A 20,059-nucleotide genomic window follows, 5' to 3' on the forward strand; every position below is an offset into this window, starting at 1 on the left:
GTGACACAAGAAAACAAGTTTAAAGTATAGATGGTGGTGGTTTACTCGTTAGTTGGGAGTGTCAGCGGCCAACATGTGAAATTAGGGGTTATTAAAATCCAAAAACCTTAATTAATATTATACCCAGACTTCAAGCATATTCTCCCTGCTCCCTAGTAAGTTTCTAACTCCATGTTGTCAATCTTCACCCTTCACCCAATCTTGACTTTTCACCGTCTTCCTCTGATATGCCTTGTCACATGATAACTATTTAACTCTCTTCTTCAAACTACCTACCTTGGAAACATCATCATCATCGAAGACAACGACGTTCCCAACCCTACATGCATGTCATGGGTGCATGCTGACCAACGATTGGTTCATGTTGATGGTCCAACTCTCCCACCATCTCTGTAATGCCCTAAACCGGGGCACCTTACTTTTAGCTGGATTTACTCATAAACTTAGTCTGATATAGCGGAAGCACATATAATTAGCAGCATAACTAAAAATTTTTACATAATAACTTCTTCCTCTAACTAATCTTCAATGGATAGTCTCGTACGCACCTCAAGCACGCCACGTCATCAACAATACCTGCTTGCATACTAAAAGTCAGCTACGCGCTGAATGAATTCGAACTTTTCATCTTTTCATAAATGATCAATTTTAAACTTCTAGTTTTGCTTTTTACATAAACAACTTTTATGATTATCCACAGGAGGAACATTACATAATATCTATTAAAAGAACATTTATTATTATCCATATAAGGAACCTAGAACTAAGGGATACCGTGCATTATCCATTAAAGGAACCCTAAGTATTATCCATAGAAGGAACATCATGTATTATCCATACAAGGAACACTATATATATTATCCATATAAGGAACATCGTATACTATCCATACAAGGAACACTATATACTATCCATAGAAGGAACAACGTGTACTATCCATACAAGGAATACTATATACTATCCATAGAATGAACGTCATGTACTATCCGTATAGGAACACTATATACTATCCATCAAAGGAACATTGTGTACAATCCATAGAAGAAACAACGTGTACTATCCATACAAGGAACACTATATACTATCCATACACATTCTTACCCTTGCCTTGTTTATACATATCGGAGCATGCACGCTGTTCACATACGCTATCTATTCTACTAGTATCAATAACTGGAGCATATTACACATATATTATTCTATCAGTCACTACCTTGTATCTATAACTAGACCATACAACACATCAACACGTGTCCCAAACACAATATAGGCTTTTAGTCCTTTATTGTGTTCATGTCCGTACTTTCCTGTCCTTGACAACACACTATCATTTTCATAAAAGGAACGCCTACTCATAACCACAAAAGAAACATCTGCCTATCATATAAGCACTTGCATACTGTCCAAGAACATTCATGCTATGGACAGGTATAAGGTACTACAAACCCTGATGTCCACGTCATGACTTACTTACATTCTTCATACACTTCACTTAAAAGAGTTAAGCACGTTTCTTATTTTACCCGTTTACTTTATCATACAAAACATGTCACATTCATCTATTATCTTCTTTCTTGAGTGTGCATACAGCCCCAAAACGTTTAAAGGTAAAACGGGGGCTAGACCTCACCTGGATCCTTAAGCGTTCCGAATTAATTGTAATCCATTTCTTTAACTGAGCACTGCTAACTATTTAACATATACACGCGTTAATTAACCATATAACTAGCAAAACTAACCAAGTAGTGAACTAAACTAACTTGGGTGAACTAAACTAACTTGGTTAACGGAGTTAACAAAGTTAACTTGAAAACTAAACTTGTTAAAAGTCTAACGGACCTAACGGGGTTATTGATACTAACTTGGTTTATTAGATTTAACAAAGTTTAAATAGTTACTTTAGCCCACTTAGCAGACTTAACTTATTTCTCACTAACTGAGCTAATGGGGCCAGTTAATTTTTCTTATTTTCATGCTAAACCAATTTGCATCTCGCATTCCCATCTTGCATTCCAGATCACAAGATACATCTTGCAGGTGCGAATGCAAGATACATCTCCATCTTGCATTCCCATCTTGCATTTCGCAACTTAGGCCTATCTTGCATTTGTCCTTTATTGCAAATGGTTTTTATCTTGCAAATGACATTTACCTTGCTAATGGCCTTTATGTTGCAAATTCTAGTTGTTTAAACGAAATTGTTTTATCTACCGGATCTGATCCAAAATTTCATAAAGCTCGGGATTTTATTAAACGTTGCATCACGATCTAACGTCATACAAAATGCCATGTCAAACCCGACTTCGTTTACCCGTCCTTTTTATGAACCGAACATTACTCGTTTTACCCGAACCGAACTGATTGGCTCGTTTATGGTAACTTTTGCAACTTTAACACTCATTTTAACCCGATCTAACATCATATCAATTTTTATGGCGATCCGACATAAAATACATAACCTTTTTAACTAAAGCATACCTTTCTGAGGTCGGTTCATATTTGGATCTTGGCACGCGTTTGATCTTGATCTTTCATATAAATACACGATACACGAACATTAAATGATTCTTGCTCGATTCTCCTCGGTTCTAGATCCGACTTAGATGGAGAATGGTGAGTGTGTGTGTTTTGAGAATCTGTAGGCAAAAAATGAATTATGAGATCTAGAGTTTTAGGGAGGTTTAAGGAGCGTATATATGCTAAGCCCATGGACCTCAAGGCCATTACCATCTTTAAGTCCATGTTTATTTCTAAGTCCATCATTTTAACTATTAAATATTTATTCAAAATAAATAATTTTCTCCAACACCTAATAATAATATTTTATTATTATTTATTAGAAATTCCGGATGTTACAATCTCCTACCATTCTCAACGAAGACAAGGACATTCCCAATCCTGCATACATGTCAGGGATGGTTATTGGCCAACGACTGTTCTTCTTAATTCCTCTCTAACCGAGGAAGCTTTTGCAGAGGAAGTTTGTGCTCGATATGTTGACTACCGGGTGTGGCTTACTGGGTTGCAGGCCTACTATAGGAAAACTACTTCCAAAGAACGGAGTCTAATGAAGGATCCCGAGTGCTACAGACAATTGCTTGGGAAGCTTAACTATTTGGCATTTACACAACATGATATGTCCTTTCTCGTTAGTGTCCTAAGTCAGTTATGGCCACAACATACACTAGAAACTGAGATGTTTCTGTTTGTGTCATAAGTCAGTTAATGTATCTCAAGACCACACAAGGTTTGGGGATCTTTATTCTGATCAAGACCATTGTCATGTGGGTGTTTTTACAGAAGATTGAGATGAATGCATATATGGATTCTTAGATTGGGCAGGTAGTCCTGTTTCACGAAGTTCCACCACCGGCTATAGCATATTTTGTCATAGGAAATATTGTCATGGAAGAGTAAAAAGCAACACACGGTATCTAGCACAAGTGCCGAGTCAGAGTACAGAGACATAGCAGAAGTAACATCGTATATTATATTGGTCCGTTGACTTCTTAGAGAACTCTAGCAGAAGTAACATCATATATTATATTGGTCCGTCAACTTCTTAGAGAACTCGACTTTATTTATGAGGACATGATGCAATTATACTGTGATAATCAATCAGCTATATATATTCCCAAGAATCAAGTATTTATGAGAAAACCAAGCATATTGTGGTTAACTATCATCTAATCAATGATGATCAGTAGGCACTAAAGTAGATCCTCCATCTATTCAACTAGTTCACATCAAAACAGAATCCCAACTAGCATATATTTTCACGCAACCTCCAAATGGCAGACGTCATATGTAGCAAGTTGTGTATGATTAACGCCTATGCTCCAACTTAAGAAGTGCTAGTTGTGAATAGTCTCTGGCTAGGGCCCTTTTATGCAATTATTATTTACTACGAACCCCTTCTCCATCTCTATAAATAGAGTGGCTTTCTTACAATAGAGTGATAGACACTCTTCACATTAATCAACAGGCCGGTTTATATAAACAATCAAACAGTTATTTCTAGTAGATATATGCAATGGAAGCCAAAACAGATTTGAAAATTTAGAAGTGATCATAACTTCTTAAAACATGTTACCAAAAAAGGACTGTTCATTTCTGATCACTAAAATGACAATTTTCGACAACAATGAAAATGCCCATAGAATGAAACAACCTAACATTCTTTTGGAATTTGCAAAGGGTATGTTGGGAACATCTGCTTCCCTTTTTATTGGGCAGCTAAGTGAACTGTAAACCTAGTGAATCCTGAAAAGTTCAAAACTGTGACAATTTCTTAAAGCACGCACGCGATGTTTAACTTTGGTTGGCAAACTTGATTCCCTTCTCGATGGATGACTTTAGCTCAGGCAAAAGAGCTTCCAAACCCTGTTTCTCAAAGTCGGAAAGCGGGCCCAGGCCTAGGACTTCCTCTACACCGTTCTTGCCGAGTCTCACCTGTAATAATAAATCTAGTTGTTATAACCGTTTAACACAAGAACCTTGTCATTTCTTGACAAAATCCACAACTTTAACCTGTGTCATTTCTTGGCAAAATCCACATTTAACTATTTAAACACAAAACCCGTGTCATTTTTTAACAATGTCGACAACTTTGTTATCGTTAAACACAAAACCCTTGTCATTTCTTAACAAAATCCATGACTTTTAGCTATTTAACACAAATCCCGTGTCATTTCTTGGCAAAATTCACAGCTTTTAACCATTCAACACAAACCCCGTGTCATTTCTTAGCAAAATTCACAACTTTCAACCATTTAACACAAAACCCGTGTCATTTCTTAGCAAAATTCACAACTTTTAACCATTTAACATAAAACCCGTGTTATTTCTTGGGAAAATCCACAGCTTTTCGTTTAACACAAAACCCTTGTCATTTCTTGCCAAAATAACGCAACAAGAATACAATAACTTAACCATTAATGTAACAAATTGTATGCATGGGTAGGAAATGGTGACGATGTTGTAAAAAAAGTTAAATATAAGTATATTTGCATTGCATTTTCTTGTTAGTTGCCCTTTAGAGAAGCACCCATAAAAGTGAAAAAGGCCGAGTGATTTTGGTTGGTGTTTTGAAAAAGAAAATGTTTTGTTTTTCATGTAGAGAAATAAAAAAGATGGATATTCATCATTTGTGAGAAAGGTGTATTTACTTTGAAAGGTTTGGTGAAGGTTAGAAAGACATTATAGTAGTGAAAGTACCTTAGAGGCAAAGAAAGGTAATTCTGTTACAGTCGACTGCACAAATGAGCATTCCACAACATCCGGGACGCCATTAAGTCCTTTCAAACATGCATCAGCAAATATTGCTCCCGCATAACTGCATTAACAACGAATAAAATCAACACTTTCTACGAGCTCATGCTGTCAATTTCACATTCCAACATATATTTATATGACTGCCAAGATGCAATTACTTAAGCAAAATAATCATCTTTTTTCCTGCTACAGGCTTCAATAAGAGAAAACAATATAACTCGATAAGAAAACGGGCAGCAATGAACAGAAATAATAATAACTTGGGACGTACGCCATTGAGAGTGTAGCAGAACCCTTTCCAGCCTTTGCCTCCACAACCTCGGTACCACCATCTTGAGTTCTTTTTGTTAGAGCAACTATCTCTTCATCCGATAAGTTATTAGCTTGTGGTGTAGCCTTCATTTACAATCATTCATAAGCATCGCAAACCACCATTATTAATGCATACACTTTTATGCAACCAAACGTATAAAAATAACCAAAAACATACCTGAGAAAACAATGGTAGAATGGTAATACCAGCATGACCACCAACAACAGGCACATTAAAATCTGCAACATATGAATTACCAAACCGAATGACCAAATTAAAGATTATGCAATAAGACAGTGTTTCAGTTCTTCAAATATAAAATGCGAGTAACCGTACCAGCAACTGGAAGCTTCGCCTTTCCAGCATAGAAAGTTTTTGCCCTGACAACGTCAAGTGTGGTCACACCAAACAGCTTCTTCTCATCATAGGTACCGGCTTTCTTGAAAACCTCGGAAGCAATGGGTACAGTCGAGTTGACCGGGTTGCTGATCATGTTAACCAATGCCTGATAATATATAAAGTGACAAAAGATTACAAGAAGATTCGTTTCTTCTCATTTATTTATAAAAGCGAGTACTCACGTGAGGGCAATACTTGGCGATAGCTGTGCACAAACCCTTAACAATACCAGCATTGATATTGAAAAGATCATCACGGGTCATACCAGGCTTCCTCGGTACACCTGCTGGAATAATGACTACATCAGCGCCTTCTAACGCCTTGCCAAGATTCTCTTCACCCGTGTAACCAACCGCCTATGAAATAAAACACCAATACATCTATAAATCTATAATATCAACGAATCAAACCTAATGTCACATAAATTTGCAAATACTGAACAGATTAGAATCAGTTCGAGTTCAATTTCACAACTTAGAGTTCCTGAACACCTCCAATTTTTAAACAAATTCTAAACGTAGAATTAAACAAACATAGAATTGAGCCACAAGTGATTTGAACAGAGGAGGTATCGATAGGCTTATAAACAAACCGAATGTTCATGAACTGTTCAGCGGAAGCTATTTATTTATAAAAAAACAAACAAACATAAACAATTTTTTTGTTCATTTAATTAAACATACAAACATGAACAAGCATTTTGGTCGTTCGATTATGCTCGTGAACGCCCGTTTATGTTCATTTATGTTCGTTTTGTTCATTTAAATTTTAATAAATATGCACAAAGACTTATATCTATATAAATATAAGCATAATAAGGGCTCGTTTTGTTGATATTTTGTAGAATCATGACGGATATTTTAAACAAATCATGTAAATTTAAATTTTTAACCACTAATACAGATGTGTTTTAGGATGAATTGTGATGCATTAGACTTCATCGTTTGTGTTCATTAACGCTAACTAATGTTCATTGGTGTTCGCTTAGGTTTAAAACGAACGAACACGAATATGCTCATTTTCTTAACAAACAAACACAAACAAAAATTTTTCAATTTATGTTCATGTTCGGTTAAAGTTAAATAAGCAAACACAAACACGCCCTCGTTTATGTTCGTGTTCGGTCTCGGTTATATGCCTGGGTATCGATCTAAGCTAATTAAGCCACAAACAATCTTAGCAAACAAAACACAACAGATTTAAAATGTGAGCCAAACAATAATATTACACAATTGTCAAAATTAAAAACCAATGGCGGAGAATAAAAGGCAACGTGTGATAATAATAATAATAATAATAATAATAATAATAATAATAATAAGGTATAAAGTATAAACAAAAACAGCAACCTCAGATCTAGTGTTAATGTGGCTGACGTCAGCAGCGACACCAGGAGTACCGGCGATATCGTACAAAGAGAGGCTTGAAACAAGAGGGTTAAGTTTCATGAGGAGAGAGAGGGGTTGTCCGATGCCGCCGGCGGCGCCCAAGATGGCGACTTTACGCTCCGGAGCGGATTCCGATGAGTAAGTACGGCGGAGGGTGGTGGTGGAGGAAGAACGGAGTGATTTCAACATGGTGGTGGTTGGTGTTCTCATTGTGGGTTTGTGGTTGCAAAGGTTTTTAGTTTTTAGTTTCTACAGAGAGAGAGAGATTTTAAAGAGTATGAGTGACCGAGTAAGTATCTAGAGAAGTGAAGTGAACTGAACCACTTGTCGGTAGGTTCTCGTTTAAAACATAGCTTCCGTATCTCTATCTCGATAATTATACTAAAAAAATATTATGTGTTATCTCTGACGTTTACAGCTAGGTTTTATTTCCCGTATTACAGGATTGTTTTCATTTTTCGTTTATATATTTATATAATTTTTTGGATTTTACTTTTTTGTTAATTGTAAGAAAGTTAATAATATACTTTGGGTTTGATGATGAAACAGTTTCACAAATAATTGAGATGCTATAATTCGTTTAAAAGTTATATGGGTTTGATAAGACCTATGACCCGCTTAATTTTTTACTATAAAATTGTTTCTTAATATAAATAATATCTTTTTTTTAAATGGATATTAATTTTTTAATATATCCCTATTTTATAGGATTTTTTAATTAAATATTTGGTGAAATTAATTTTGAATATTATGGGATGTTATAACCCGTTTAAGTGTTATCTGAGTTTGGTAAGATCAAAATCCGTGAATTCGGGTCAAATGCATGAGAAGCCTTCATTTACAAATAAAGCAATCTGGTAGCTTGAGATAATGTAGGAAGCAACCAGAGAGCTATTAAAGATTTCGTTTATATATATATTTAAGATATCATTTAATAAGAATTCAAAAATATTAATAAAAAAATCATACTCAGTATATAAATAAAAAACAAAAAAAATTAAAAAACCAAAATGTTTCCCCTGTCATTCCCGTTCCCAAAAAAATCGTGAAAAGACACAATGCCGAGAAAAAAGACACAATGCCGAAAATGAACAAACAACATGATGATAAACAAAAAAACAATAAATCGCAACATATAACACAATGTCAAACAAAATATGACACAATGTTGATTAATATATCACAATATAAAAAAAGACACAATGTCAAGAAAAAAAAACAATCAATGACGAAAATAAACACAATGATAAGCAAAAGGACACAATGATCTTTTTCACTCAACATTATGTCTTTTTTGAGTTTTTTTAGGAGAACGATGAAGACAGTGGAAACATTTTTGTGTTTTTATATTTTTCGTTTATTTATTAAAATTTGAGTTATGATTTTTTTATTAATTTTTCTTGAGGGTTTTTTTCCTATAAATCCTTCCTATCCTTCTCATATTTGTCCCCCTTTGTAGAATAACTTTACCCTATGTTTAAAATACGATAAGATCTGTTAATTAGTATAGTATGTGATTTTTTTTATTTTTTAAATAATTGATACATGTATGCGAGACTCCATCATTTTCCTTTATTGATACATAAAACTTAAAACTCTTTTATAGTCATGACATATGAAGTGGTTAAACGAGTCGTATTCATGTTTGATACTTATGTTAGGCGTGTTTCTAGCATGTTAAACCCGTTAACACATGAATTGCTAGCCCACTTTTAAAGAGAGAGGTGTGGTTGGGGGAATGGCAATAATGTTCTTGGTGTATCATATGGTCTTCGTTTACGGTTTTTAGAAAAAAAAGTTGTGTGTGTGATTGATGAAATGTTTTGATCGTGTTCAAAGCCTTCTCTACGGTGATTCATTTGTTAGTTGCGCGTAGAAGATGTGAAGTGGACATGAGAATGCATGTAGACATGACGAGGAGAGAAATTCATATATCATTTCACAAAAATTTAGTTATATGACAAATTCATAATTCATAAATATCAAAGAGTTCTTATTTACATTGAATGGTTATACAAAATTATCATGGCTTAATAGCCTATGTTAAGATGTGTAGAAATGGTTATACAAGAATCCCTTCTCATGAGACTATGAACAGTTTTGCAGTGGACAATAAGGATTAGATAGCTATATGTATGCTGTTCTAAAAGAACTTTTACAACAAATTAATAAACAAAATTTAAAACTTAAAAGCACGATAGCTAACCCAATGAAAAAAAAGTTGTACGGATATTGACCTGGAATTGATGTGTCATAGTTTTAACATGAGTTAAGATTTGATTGTCTATGCTAGCTCAAGAGTGGCGTTTTGAGTGCTGTACGTTCTTAGGCCCGATTCTCTAACCGTAGTGGTTTATCTGTATCTTCGGACTTCGGTTAAAGTTCATAGCCCTATCGTTTGTTTGTGTGGTGTATCAGTGTATTTGTATTACGAGCAAACCGTACGATTATCCGTTTGAACCCGTTTCTGTGATTTCAATTTTCTGCCCACTAACTTGGCCAGATTCCTATCAAGTGGGACTCGAGAGTTGACTATTTTCTTCTAGTTTTAAAATTTAAGTCAATTGATATATTTTGAAGATTTTGATTTATTTTTATGTTGTTTTCCATAATTTGGCAACTTTTATGCAAGTAATAAAAAAATAACAGAATCTAAGAACAAAATGTGAGCCAACGAACAGACCAGTTTAACAGTTTTAGATCAATAGGTACCGGTCTGGAAATGATCAGTGTTGGGTCGGTCTGTCGGGCTGGACCAAGACTGCTAGCTAGGCTGCTCCAATCATGGGCTGATACACTACAACACAAACAAATACATGACCACCAAGGCTAGGTTACACACATTATGTTGTGTTGCACGCATGTTTATTGACCCTGGTACACGTAAGCGGCACTTAAACACACGTAACCGATGTCTGAACATGCCATCTGATCAATACTTGCACCATGTTCTTTTTAATGCTACCGATTTTAATTTACTTTCACTTTATTGCCATTACATTTTTTTTGCGTAACATACTTTAAGGGTGATCCAGAACCAAACTAAATCCAAATTAACCACATTTTACATATACACATAATATATGTATATTATATATAATAAAAGATTTGGGTGGTACCCATATGTGATAAAATCCGGTCCGACTGAACTTTGGATTTTCCGGTCGTAGTTTTTCTTCTTTTTTCAGTATCTTAATTACAGGGTTGGAGTCAAAATTTTACAGGGGTGATCACTGATCAGACTAGATTTTATCACACACACATATATATATATATCTCAAATAAAATAAATTTCTCACATGATACAGCTGACACTTGTGCTAAGACAATGGGTCCGCCCCTGATCATAAACACTAGAGAAGTTACATACATTAATTAACCTTAATAGTATTAACTAGTAATTCGATTAATAAATGAGCTACAAATAAAATAGCACCAATGCCAGAAGCAATACATTTTCTGTAACCTATAGGAATACAATGAAAGGAACAAATACATGTGAAGAACAGATATAAACATTAATGTAGTGTAAGAAAATTAAACACCACTATTATACGCCTGAAAATAATGTTAGTTTTACGGGCATGCATGAGTAAAGTATGAATAGACACCTAACTAACAATTTCAATATGTATCACATACTAAACATCCCTTTCAAACATACATGATTACATGAAAAGAACCCTTACCAGAGTAAGGGACTATAGTTATTGCTTCCGGTACAAAAAACCATCGAATAGTCTCTGTCATGATACAATGTGTCGAGTACTTTAATTACGTACCGACTCCTGAAAAGATATAAATACAATTTTTCTTATAATTAATAGATCAGTTTTCCCAAATCCAAAGATAAAATAATCCATGATATAAGTAAAATTGGTTCAAATGGCATATATAAAGAGTAAAACATAAACATATATATACCGAAAGAATTTTTGTTATAGATTATTCAAGATTCGCAGTCCTTCACCAATACCACCACATAATCACACATGCCATGAACACATAAAAGGTTCATAGCCCTTCCCTATGTTCATGCATACATTCACATTCACTTGCATGCACATAGTACGTACAGGGTTTGCAGTCATTCCCTATATACTCATTCCATAGCAGCTAAGTAAAATATCTAGCTAACATTCATTACTCATTACTTAAAACATTACCGTTCCATTACCTTTACTCATTCATTTAATATTCAGGCACAATGCCAAAACAATTATTACTTTCAAGTCATTTCGTGAGTATTCACACAACCTCAAAACGTTAAAGAAAAAAGGGTCTAGGAACTATCTTGCATTCCAACAAGACTAAATATTTTTTAAGTTTTAAAATCTTTTTAGTGTTTAAATTTAATGTTTAATTTTTAGTAATTATTTAAGTTTTAGTTTATTATATACATATTTTTTTAATGTCTAAGTTTAATTTTTAATGTTTAATTTAATTATCAATATTTAAATATTATATATATTGTATTAAAAAAAGAAAAAATAGATACGGGAGAATGATGGGGAACACTATACAACATGAGTTGAGTGGTAGGTTAAATGATAGAGGAAACTAAGATGATGCTAACATAACGAATGATAAGAAATAATAAGAATGAAATATATCACATACAGCCTTACTAATCAACAACCAGTAGTTGCATGAAGTTGTTACATATTGCTTGCAACCCCCAAGGCAATTATCTCACTTTGTAGACATAAATATAAACACATGACTACATCCCATTCCTATACTTAACCAACCACCCGAAAAAATGACAACTTTACCCTTCGTCGATCGGCGGAATCAATACCTCTTCCTAATCGCACTTTCTTTGCTTATTTTTGTAGGGGGTTTGCGGATCGTTTTGACAATCCAAAAAACAACCCCTTGCTTTTTCGGCTGTCGGGTGGCGGATATCTCATTCGTGTTTTTAACGACGAAATAAGCGAAAAGGGTTGCAATATATTTGAAGGAAAATGGGTTTGGGACAATGTGTCTCTTCCACTCTACACAGAAGAAAGCTGTCCACTTTTGGTCAAACAGGTGACTTGCCAAAAGAATGGAAGCCCTGATTCATATTATCAGAACTGGAAATGGCAACCCCATGGATGCAATTTACCAAGGTCAAAGTCAAAAGTCAAAGTCAAACTTAGTTTTATTGGACTATTTTTTCTATTTGATGTTCATGAATCATAACATGGATGAATTTATGGTTTTGGTAGGTTTAATGCTTTGAAGTTGCTGGAGATTTTGAGGGATAAACGACTCATGTTCGTAGGCGACTCGGTACAAAGAAGCATGTTTGAGTCAATGGTGTGTTTGGTCCAGTCTGTAATTCCTAAGGACAAGAAGTCTCTTACAAGAGTACCTCATAGAAGGATTTTCAGAGCTGAGGTAGTACCTTTTGCAATTATAGTTGTACCATAATATGCAAGTCCATGCTTATATAGTTCTTAGAGAATATATTAATGAAGCTAGGTTTAGTGTCATATCATTATTATAGTTTATAAATAGTTGATCAATAATAATAATTTTTCAGAATACTGAACTTTTTCGGTTTCTGAATGTTAGGAATACAATGCATCCATTGACTTTTACTGGGCTCCTTTCCTAGTCGACTCTATCTCGGATCATGCAACGAACCACACAGTGTTGAAATGACTAGTCAGGCTTGACTCGATATCCAACCACAACAGGCACTGGGAAGGAATCGACTTTTTGGTCTTTGAAAGCTATGTATGGTGGATGTTTAACACAACGATCATCAATGCCACATAATTCTTCATTTTTAATTGCGACGTTTTCATAACTGGACGGGTCTTAGTGGTGTCAAATTGGTTTTAAAATGTTGAATGATGTCATAAATAATATGAAAAAAATAAAAAATTGTTATATGTATATCTAGTTAAAATTAAATGGAGCTACTTTTATCTTTTGCTAATAAAAAAATATGAAGCCTTTTTGAAAGGAAAAAAACAAAGAGACAATTCATAATTACATATTTCCCCTTCCAAATATCTTAGGTCATGTTCGTTTCAAGGATTTTGAAGGAATTCTAAGGAATGAGATTTTAAATCCCATGAATTGATATGTTCGTTTCATTAAATGAAGAATGGAATGGAAACTAAATCTCATCAAATCCCATATTTCATGGGATTTTAAAATCCCACCTATTTGAAATAATCGTTATGAAAAATAAAGGATTTTCTTATTAACAATAAAAACCCCTTCAAAAATAATTCAAAAAAATTAATAAAAAAATCATAACTCAAAATATAAATAAAAAATGAAAAATGTAAAAAAACTAAAACGTTTCTGTCTTTGCCCTCGTTCTTAAAAAAAACCGAGAAATGAACCGAAACCGAAAGTCGACGAAAACGAAACACAAACCAAAACTGAACCGAATTGATGGAAACCGAAAAAATCTATCAAAACGAAACAAAAAAACTGAAACCGAACAGAAATGAAACTGAAAAAACCGACCACAACGAAACAAAAGGCCGAAAACGAATCCGTAACTGACCAAAAACAAAAAAAAGAAATCGAAACCCAACCCGTCCAATGCTCCGAAACCGACCAAAAAGAAACAAAGGAAACCGAAACCCAACCCATCTAGTGCGAAAACTCGTGTCAGCTCGAAACCAATTCCAATTCCAATACATGTTGAACAACCAAACACATGATAGGCCGATTCTCAAACATTCCATTCAATTCCAATTCCAATTCCAATTCCTTTAAAAAAAAGTCCGTGAAACGAACGCGTCCTAAATGCATATAGAATTTTGTAATTCCGTCCTACCACCAGTCCAATTTGCCGGTTCAACCGGCCCCACCACGCATTTGACACAGTTCAAATATACTCAACCTTAATTAGTGCGGTGGTTAGCATCGGATTCCGTCTAACAGAGGTCTCATATTCAAATCTTGCTTCCACTAATTACCTAGGCCACATGCCTAGCACAAGTTGCAATTCACCTTAATCCATTGATTATCAACGTATTATCGTCCCGTGAGTTTTCCGGTAACGAATTCTCATGGTTAAAAAGACTCAAGTGGACCGATTATGTGGCTAGTTCCTTATCCAACCAGCCGGTTCGATCTGGTTATGAAAATGAACATGATATTTCAAAAACATACATAAAAAATTTTGTGTTTCTTGAACTAAAAAACATCAAAACATGTCAGGTATGTGAACCTTAAGAATGTCCAGGAGTACAATGTAACCATAGCATACAAGATAGCATTGGAAACTTGGGCAAACTGGATAGAAACCAGCATTAATTCTCATTCTCAGAAAGTGTTCTTCATGACCATGTCTCCAACACACTTTTGGTAAGTAAATTACCATATTTCCTTCTCACGACCGTGTGGTTAATCCTAAAAACATGATCTAACAACTACAGGAACCGGGAATGGAAGACAGGAGACGGTGGCAACTGTTTCGGTGAGACGCAACCTATACAACGGCCATATTGGGGAACCGGTTCAAATCTTGATATTATGGGAATAGTTAAAGATGTTTTGGGACGGTTGCAAGTTAACGTTAGAGTACTAAATATTACTCAACTGTCGGAATACAGAAAAGATGGTCACACGTCAATTTATGGTGAAAGGAAAGGGAAACTGTTAACAAAAGAACAAAGATTGGATCCGAAAAACTATGCAGATTGCATTCATTGGTGTTTGCCGGGAGTACCCGACACATGGAATGAGATCTTGAATGGTGTTTTGTTGCAGGATTATAGAAAATTTTGATATTATAGATTGAACATTGCAAAAATGATTGATTTGCAAGATTTTGTATTATTAAGTTGCTTCTTTGAAGAAATAGGTATAACATAAATTGGGCATATCATAGCATGTGCATCAAAACTCATTACAACAACGATCATTAGCGGATCCGAGGTTTGTGGATGAGTTGATCATGAGTGTGGCCATGAATTTTTTTAGAGTATACATGAGATTTGACCCCTAACGACCTGTGAGATATTTTAACACCAACATTTGAAACGACTTACGAAATTTTGACACAACCCTCAAGAAAAGTTTTTTCATGATTTTAAAAACTTACTAAATCTATATCTATACTCTCTAATAAAAAGCTACAAGTTTTGTCACTTGTCACTCCTATATTAAACATCACCATTTTTAACAAATTTATAATAGTAAAATAATATTTACCATTCTTAAAATTTGTTAATTTAATATTTACTTCCTATTTTTTTCAAATATTTGATATTTATAATAATCTTTTTACTTTAAAGTTGTTTTAAAAACTATTGTATAACGACGTGTATTAATAGTGTTTAATAGGTTTATTGTTTCTTGTATATATATCGATTATTTATCAAATATTGTATTTTCAAGAACTACCCGTATTTTAGACGGGTCTCAAACTATATAACACATTCATTAGTAATTTGGTTAATGAAGAAACGTGGATCTACTCACTGGTAGCAGATCTACTTTCCTCGGGTGTGATTAAACTATTTCACCGATGGTTCTTCTGGATCCGAGTTCTTCCACCTACAAAATGAACAGCGCCGTTACTTACCCCTCAGAAAGGGACAGAGGGGTCCTCTTTGGGGTAACCCTCCGGCGTGAGAATCAGTATCTTTTGGAGAAGATAATAATGTTGTATGTAAGTGAATCTCAAGAGTATTGCTGAATCGCTGAATACTCTTGATTTGTGTGACTGTGTGTTTTCTCTGTAACTGACTGTGAGTGAATATAATTCAATATGATTGAATGTGATATCACTGCTTGTAACTGTCAATGATTGAGTGTGAATGAATGTGTCATCAAAGTGGAGTTGATGCTGTATTTATAGTGCTAGGGTTTCCACTGGTTGGGCTCAGCCTCGTTGGCCTCCTCCAACCGCACTGCGCCATGTGTCCTCTGGGACACCTGGCGCTTTCTCGTTGGTTGTAATCATGTGGTAGCACATGTGTCATGCTGAGTTGTCGACCTTTCATTTGGCAGCTGTCAACATCAGCATATTCTTACTCCTTAAAAAGATGCCTTCTAGAAGATTGTCTGACGTGCACAATCAAGGTTGCCCTAACCCTGATTTGGATAAGGACGAGGTTGATTATGTGCACGTGTGATATGCGCCCATCCTGAGGATGCGCGAAGTCTTCTTTTTATTCTCACGCGCAGATATTTCATGCGCAGGTGTGATATGCACGAGCGTGTGATATGCGCCGCGCGATAGTGCGCCGCGCGCATATGCGACGCGCGAGCATATGTGATGTGCAAGAGCATGTGATATGCGCCGCGCGTTGAAGCGCCGCGCGCATATGTGATGCGCGAGCATATGATGCCTGAGCATGTTTTGTATGCGCCATGCGCCTAGGTTTTGGCTTTGTGCCTTCATAATGTCTTTATCTTGTGGGTTGACCCGCCTTGCTTGGTGTTGAGGCGGGTACATACCTCTTCAAGCCCCCCCAGTCTAATGTGTGTCTTATCTCGCGCGAGCGTGGTAAGATAGATATTAGACTCACTGAATTGTCCTTTTATAGGGGGTTTTGTCGTTTTCCTGGTTGTTTCCATCATCGCGCGAAGTTCTATCCACTTTGTCGAAAACCAAAGGTCCAAACACGTGGTTGGTTGGTGGTGACGTGCGCCGTAAACATGTCAGACGTTTCGTGTGCTCGAGGTGCTACAGTTGCCTTTCACGTCCCCTCACAGCTGTCTTGAACACGTGTCGCGCTCGCATTGGTTAGTACCTGCGAGTGGGGGCGCGTGTCTGTTCCGTGGCAGGTCGGTTTGTCACCTCACACAGCTGTTAGGGACACGTGTCGCGCCTTCGTTGGGTTGCCCCTGCGAGTGGGGGCGCGTGGAATCCGATCAGCTGCCACTTTTCTCTCTCCTGGTCCTATAAAAGCAGGCCCTTAGGAAATTTTTATCCTCATCTTTATTGTTGTTCAAATTCGAATTCCTGCTTTCACATTCTGATTTGAGTGTTTACATCGATTCGAATCCTCGATTATCGGCTATTACAGTTGTATGTCTGATAGTTCATACTCGTCTAGCCCTTCAATCACCTCCGTTGCCTCTCGAAGACGCCGTGTGAAGTCTGTGGTGATGTCGACATTGAAGCAAAAAGGAAAGGGGAAGAAGGTTATTGAAACCACATCGGAGGAAGTAGGGAGGACCAAGGCCACCAAAAGGTGGAATGAAATCCCCTGCAAATTGAAGCAGGCCGATCTCGACAACCTCATCGCCTCTCAGGGCTTTCCCACCCTGTTTGGCTGCATGTTGCCTAGGTCCGGGCAAACGGCGGCGGACCCGCCTGCCGGCTATATATCCCTATATAGCCACTTTTTCACCCACTGCAACCTTCGTCTCCCGATGACAAGGTTTGTGGGTGCACTGTTGAAGTTCTATGGGATTCACATATCCCAAGTCCATCCGTTTGGACTCGTGCGCGTGACTCACTTTGAGTTCATGTGCAAATCCCAGCGCGAGGAACCCACTCCTCGGCGCTTTCAATATTTTTATAAGGCCAAGATCCAAGACAATTGGATCTCTTTTATTCCTCGCAGTCAGAAGGTGAAGTGCTCCACTGTTTCATTCAAGAGCCTTCATGACTGGTCAGAGCGGTTTTTTTACATTAAGGCCGGTGTGATCCCCATCCGTATGACTATGCGCTCTATCACTTCTGCGCCTGCGGATGAGGGTGTCCTCAAGAACCCAACTGGCGCATGGGTTAAGAAACTGACCGCCGAACCATCCCCCGCGAAGAAAATTTGCGAGGAGGCGCTGGTTGGGGTCGGCATGAGCAGGCTCTGGGCCGACAGCGCGCTTGAGCCCGTTATCCAAGTCGACGGGTTGTGTAAGTTTTTTTTTTTTTTTTTTTTTTTTTTTTTTTTTTTTTTTTTTTTTTTTTGCTGCGCGAACATCCTTCTTTTGCTGATATCATTTAATTTGTCTTTGCGCAGTCACCAAGGATTACATCCTTGCCGCTTATGATGAACATGTGGAGGGCGGCTCCGTCGAACTTGGCATTGGGGAGGTTGGTTTCCCGGATCGCTTCGATGACATGTTCATCCCAGTGGATCTGGATTTTGACTTTGACGGTGACGCGCCTGGTAAGCCTTCGCACTCTTGCTCATTCCTTTAGAGTACCCAAGCTTATTAACAGTTCTGTCGCTTGTTTTTGTAGATGCGCTTGAAAACTACGAGCTAGAGCTCGCGGAAGAGGAGGAGGAGGAAGAGGAGGTGCCTCTACTAAAGCGCAAAGCTAAGGGGAGATCTGGCGCAGGGGCCAGTAAGAAACAAAGGAAAGATGACACCCCTGTCGCTCATCCCCATGCTCAAACAAAGGGACCAAAGGAAACCCAGGTGTTTACCACCAACGTCCCTTTATCTTCCCTCCCTGTGAAAGTGGGCAGGCCTCCTGTCCACTTGAGGTATGGTGCCGTCGCCTCCTCCGTTCGCGCTGCTGAAGAGAGAAGCCGCGCCGCGCCTGCAACAGGTATACTTTGCTTATCTTCATCTGACTGAGTTATTATTAAACCGTTGGTTATTTGAATGATTGCAGAGCCGGCGACGGTAACAGATCAGCCGCAGGCGCCACAAGGTGCTACGGCTGCGCCGGGGACTCCATCGAAGTCCCCTGTTCTACCCTCTGAAAAGGGTAGAATGAATTTTATGGCGATGTTCGACGCGCGAACAGAGTTGCGCCAAGGTAAGTGTTGCACATTTGTCTTCTGAATTTTTCCTTTTGGACTTAGTCATAAACCATTCCTTGTTTATTTGTTCATAGGAGTTGTAGCTGGTACAACAGTTGCTGATGACACTCCTGGCGCAGCTGCCGGCGCCGCTGGTTCTGGTCCTGCTCCTGCTAGTGCTGAGTCTCCCCTTGTTGGGATAACCAAGGAGCAGGAAACCTTACTGCGCGCCGAACTTGCGGCGTCGAGACCTCCTTCGCCTCCTCCCGCGCGAAGCCCTCCCCGCGAGGCTAACTTGGAGCCTTTCAGGTCGCAGGAGAAGAGGCCTGTTGAAGAAGATGAGGGGGACGAGGGGGTTCAAGTTGAAGACTCCTTGGGAGATCGCGCCAGCCCTGCGATGCCGCAAGTGTTTGCAGCGCAGACCTCTGGTGGGGCTGGCGCAGACATTCCTGATTCATCCCCGCAGGTATGTATCGATTTGTTAGTCCGCTGCGCGTATCTCCATATAAGATTGTTTTATGACTTAGAACTTTTCTTGTGTTTTTGCAGGAAGGTGACCACGTTTACCGCCCGAGATGGAATATTAATGAAGAAAGTTCCTTTCAATCCATGGGCGTATGCGAGGACTTCTGGGCTCATGCCGTGCCTCCTACTGAAAGGAGGTATCAAGAGGAGCGCACTCGCGCGGACTTGCTGAACGACCATGTTTTCGCTGGGTCGGCTTTTTTCGCTGCTTCCCAAGAGCTTCGTCGTGATTATATTAAAGTACGCGACGCTCTTGTGGAAACCCAGCGAGAGGCTAAGGTGGCCGCCTGGAACCTGTCTGATGCTCGCGCGCGAGCTGAGAAACTCCAGGCGGAGCTCAGTGAAAACCGAGCAAGTGCCAACACCGCATACATCAAGCGCGGGCATGAGCTCCAAGCTGCGCGGGAGAAGCAGCAGTTAGCGGAGGCCGAAGTTGCCAAGTACGCGCGCAGAGTGCGTGTCTTGGAACAGCAGGCCGAGGCGCGTGACCAAGC

At 37.8% G+C, this 20,059-nt stretch overlaps 1 protein-coding gene and 1 pseudogene across 2 annotated transcripts; one reads left to right on the plus strand and one right to left on the minus strand.

The window, feature by feature from the left end:
• Nucleotides 1-4,116: 4,116 nt before the first annotated feature.
• Nucleotides 4,117-7,614, minus strand: LOC143613155 (malate dehydrogenase 1, mitochondrial). The gene is made up of 7 exons (XM_077086941.1): nt 7,336-7,614; nt 6,169-6,342; nt 5,924-6,092; nt 5,765-5,826; nt 5,546-5,670; nt 5,218-5,335; nt 4,117-4,452 (listed from the first exon to the last, which is right to left on the minus strand). Exons 1-7 carry the CDS (start codon nt 7,582-7,584, stop codon nt 4,312-4,314), a joined length of 1,038 nt encoding a protein of 345 aa, XP_076943056.1. The 5' UTR covers nt 7,585-7,614; the 3' UTR covers nt 4,117-4,311.
• A 4,522-nt stretch (nt 7,615-12,136) lies between these two features.
• LOC143613162 (protein trichome birefringence-like 31) lies at nt 12,137-15,252 on the plus strand (annotated as a pseudogene). Its single transcript, XR_013150066.1, has 5 exons — nt 12,137-12,488; nt 12,588-12,759; nt 12,937-13,129; nt 14,544-14,697; nt 14,769-15,252. The product of XR_013150066.1 is annotated as a protein trichome birefringence-like 31 (transcript).
• The last annotated feature ends 4,807 nt before the right edge of the window (nt 15,253-20,059 follow it).

This window comes from Bidens hawaiensis, unplaced genomic scaffold (assembly GCF_021521415.1).
Source record: "Bidens hawaiensis isolate Kalapana, Puna unplaced genomic scaffold, B.hawaiensis_p1.1 tig00036757_1, whole genome shotgun sequence".
Taxonomy (NCBI): domain Eukaryota; kingdom Viridiplantae; phylum Streptophyta; class Magnoliopsida; order Asterales; family Asteraceae; genus Bidens; species Bidens hawaiensis.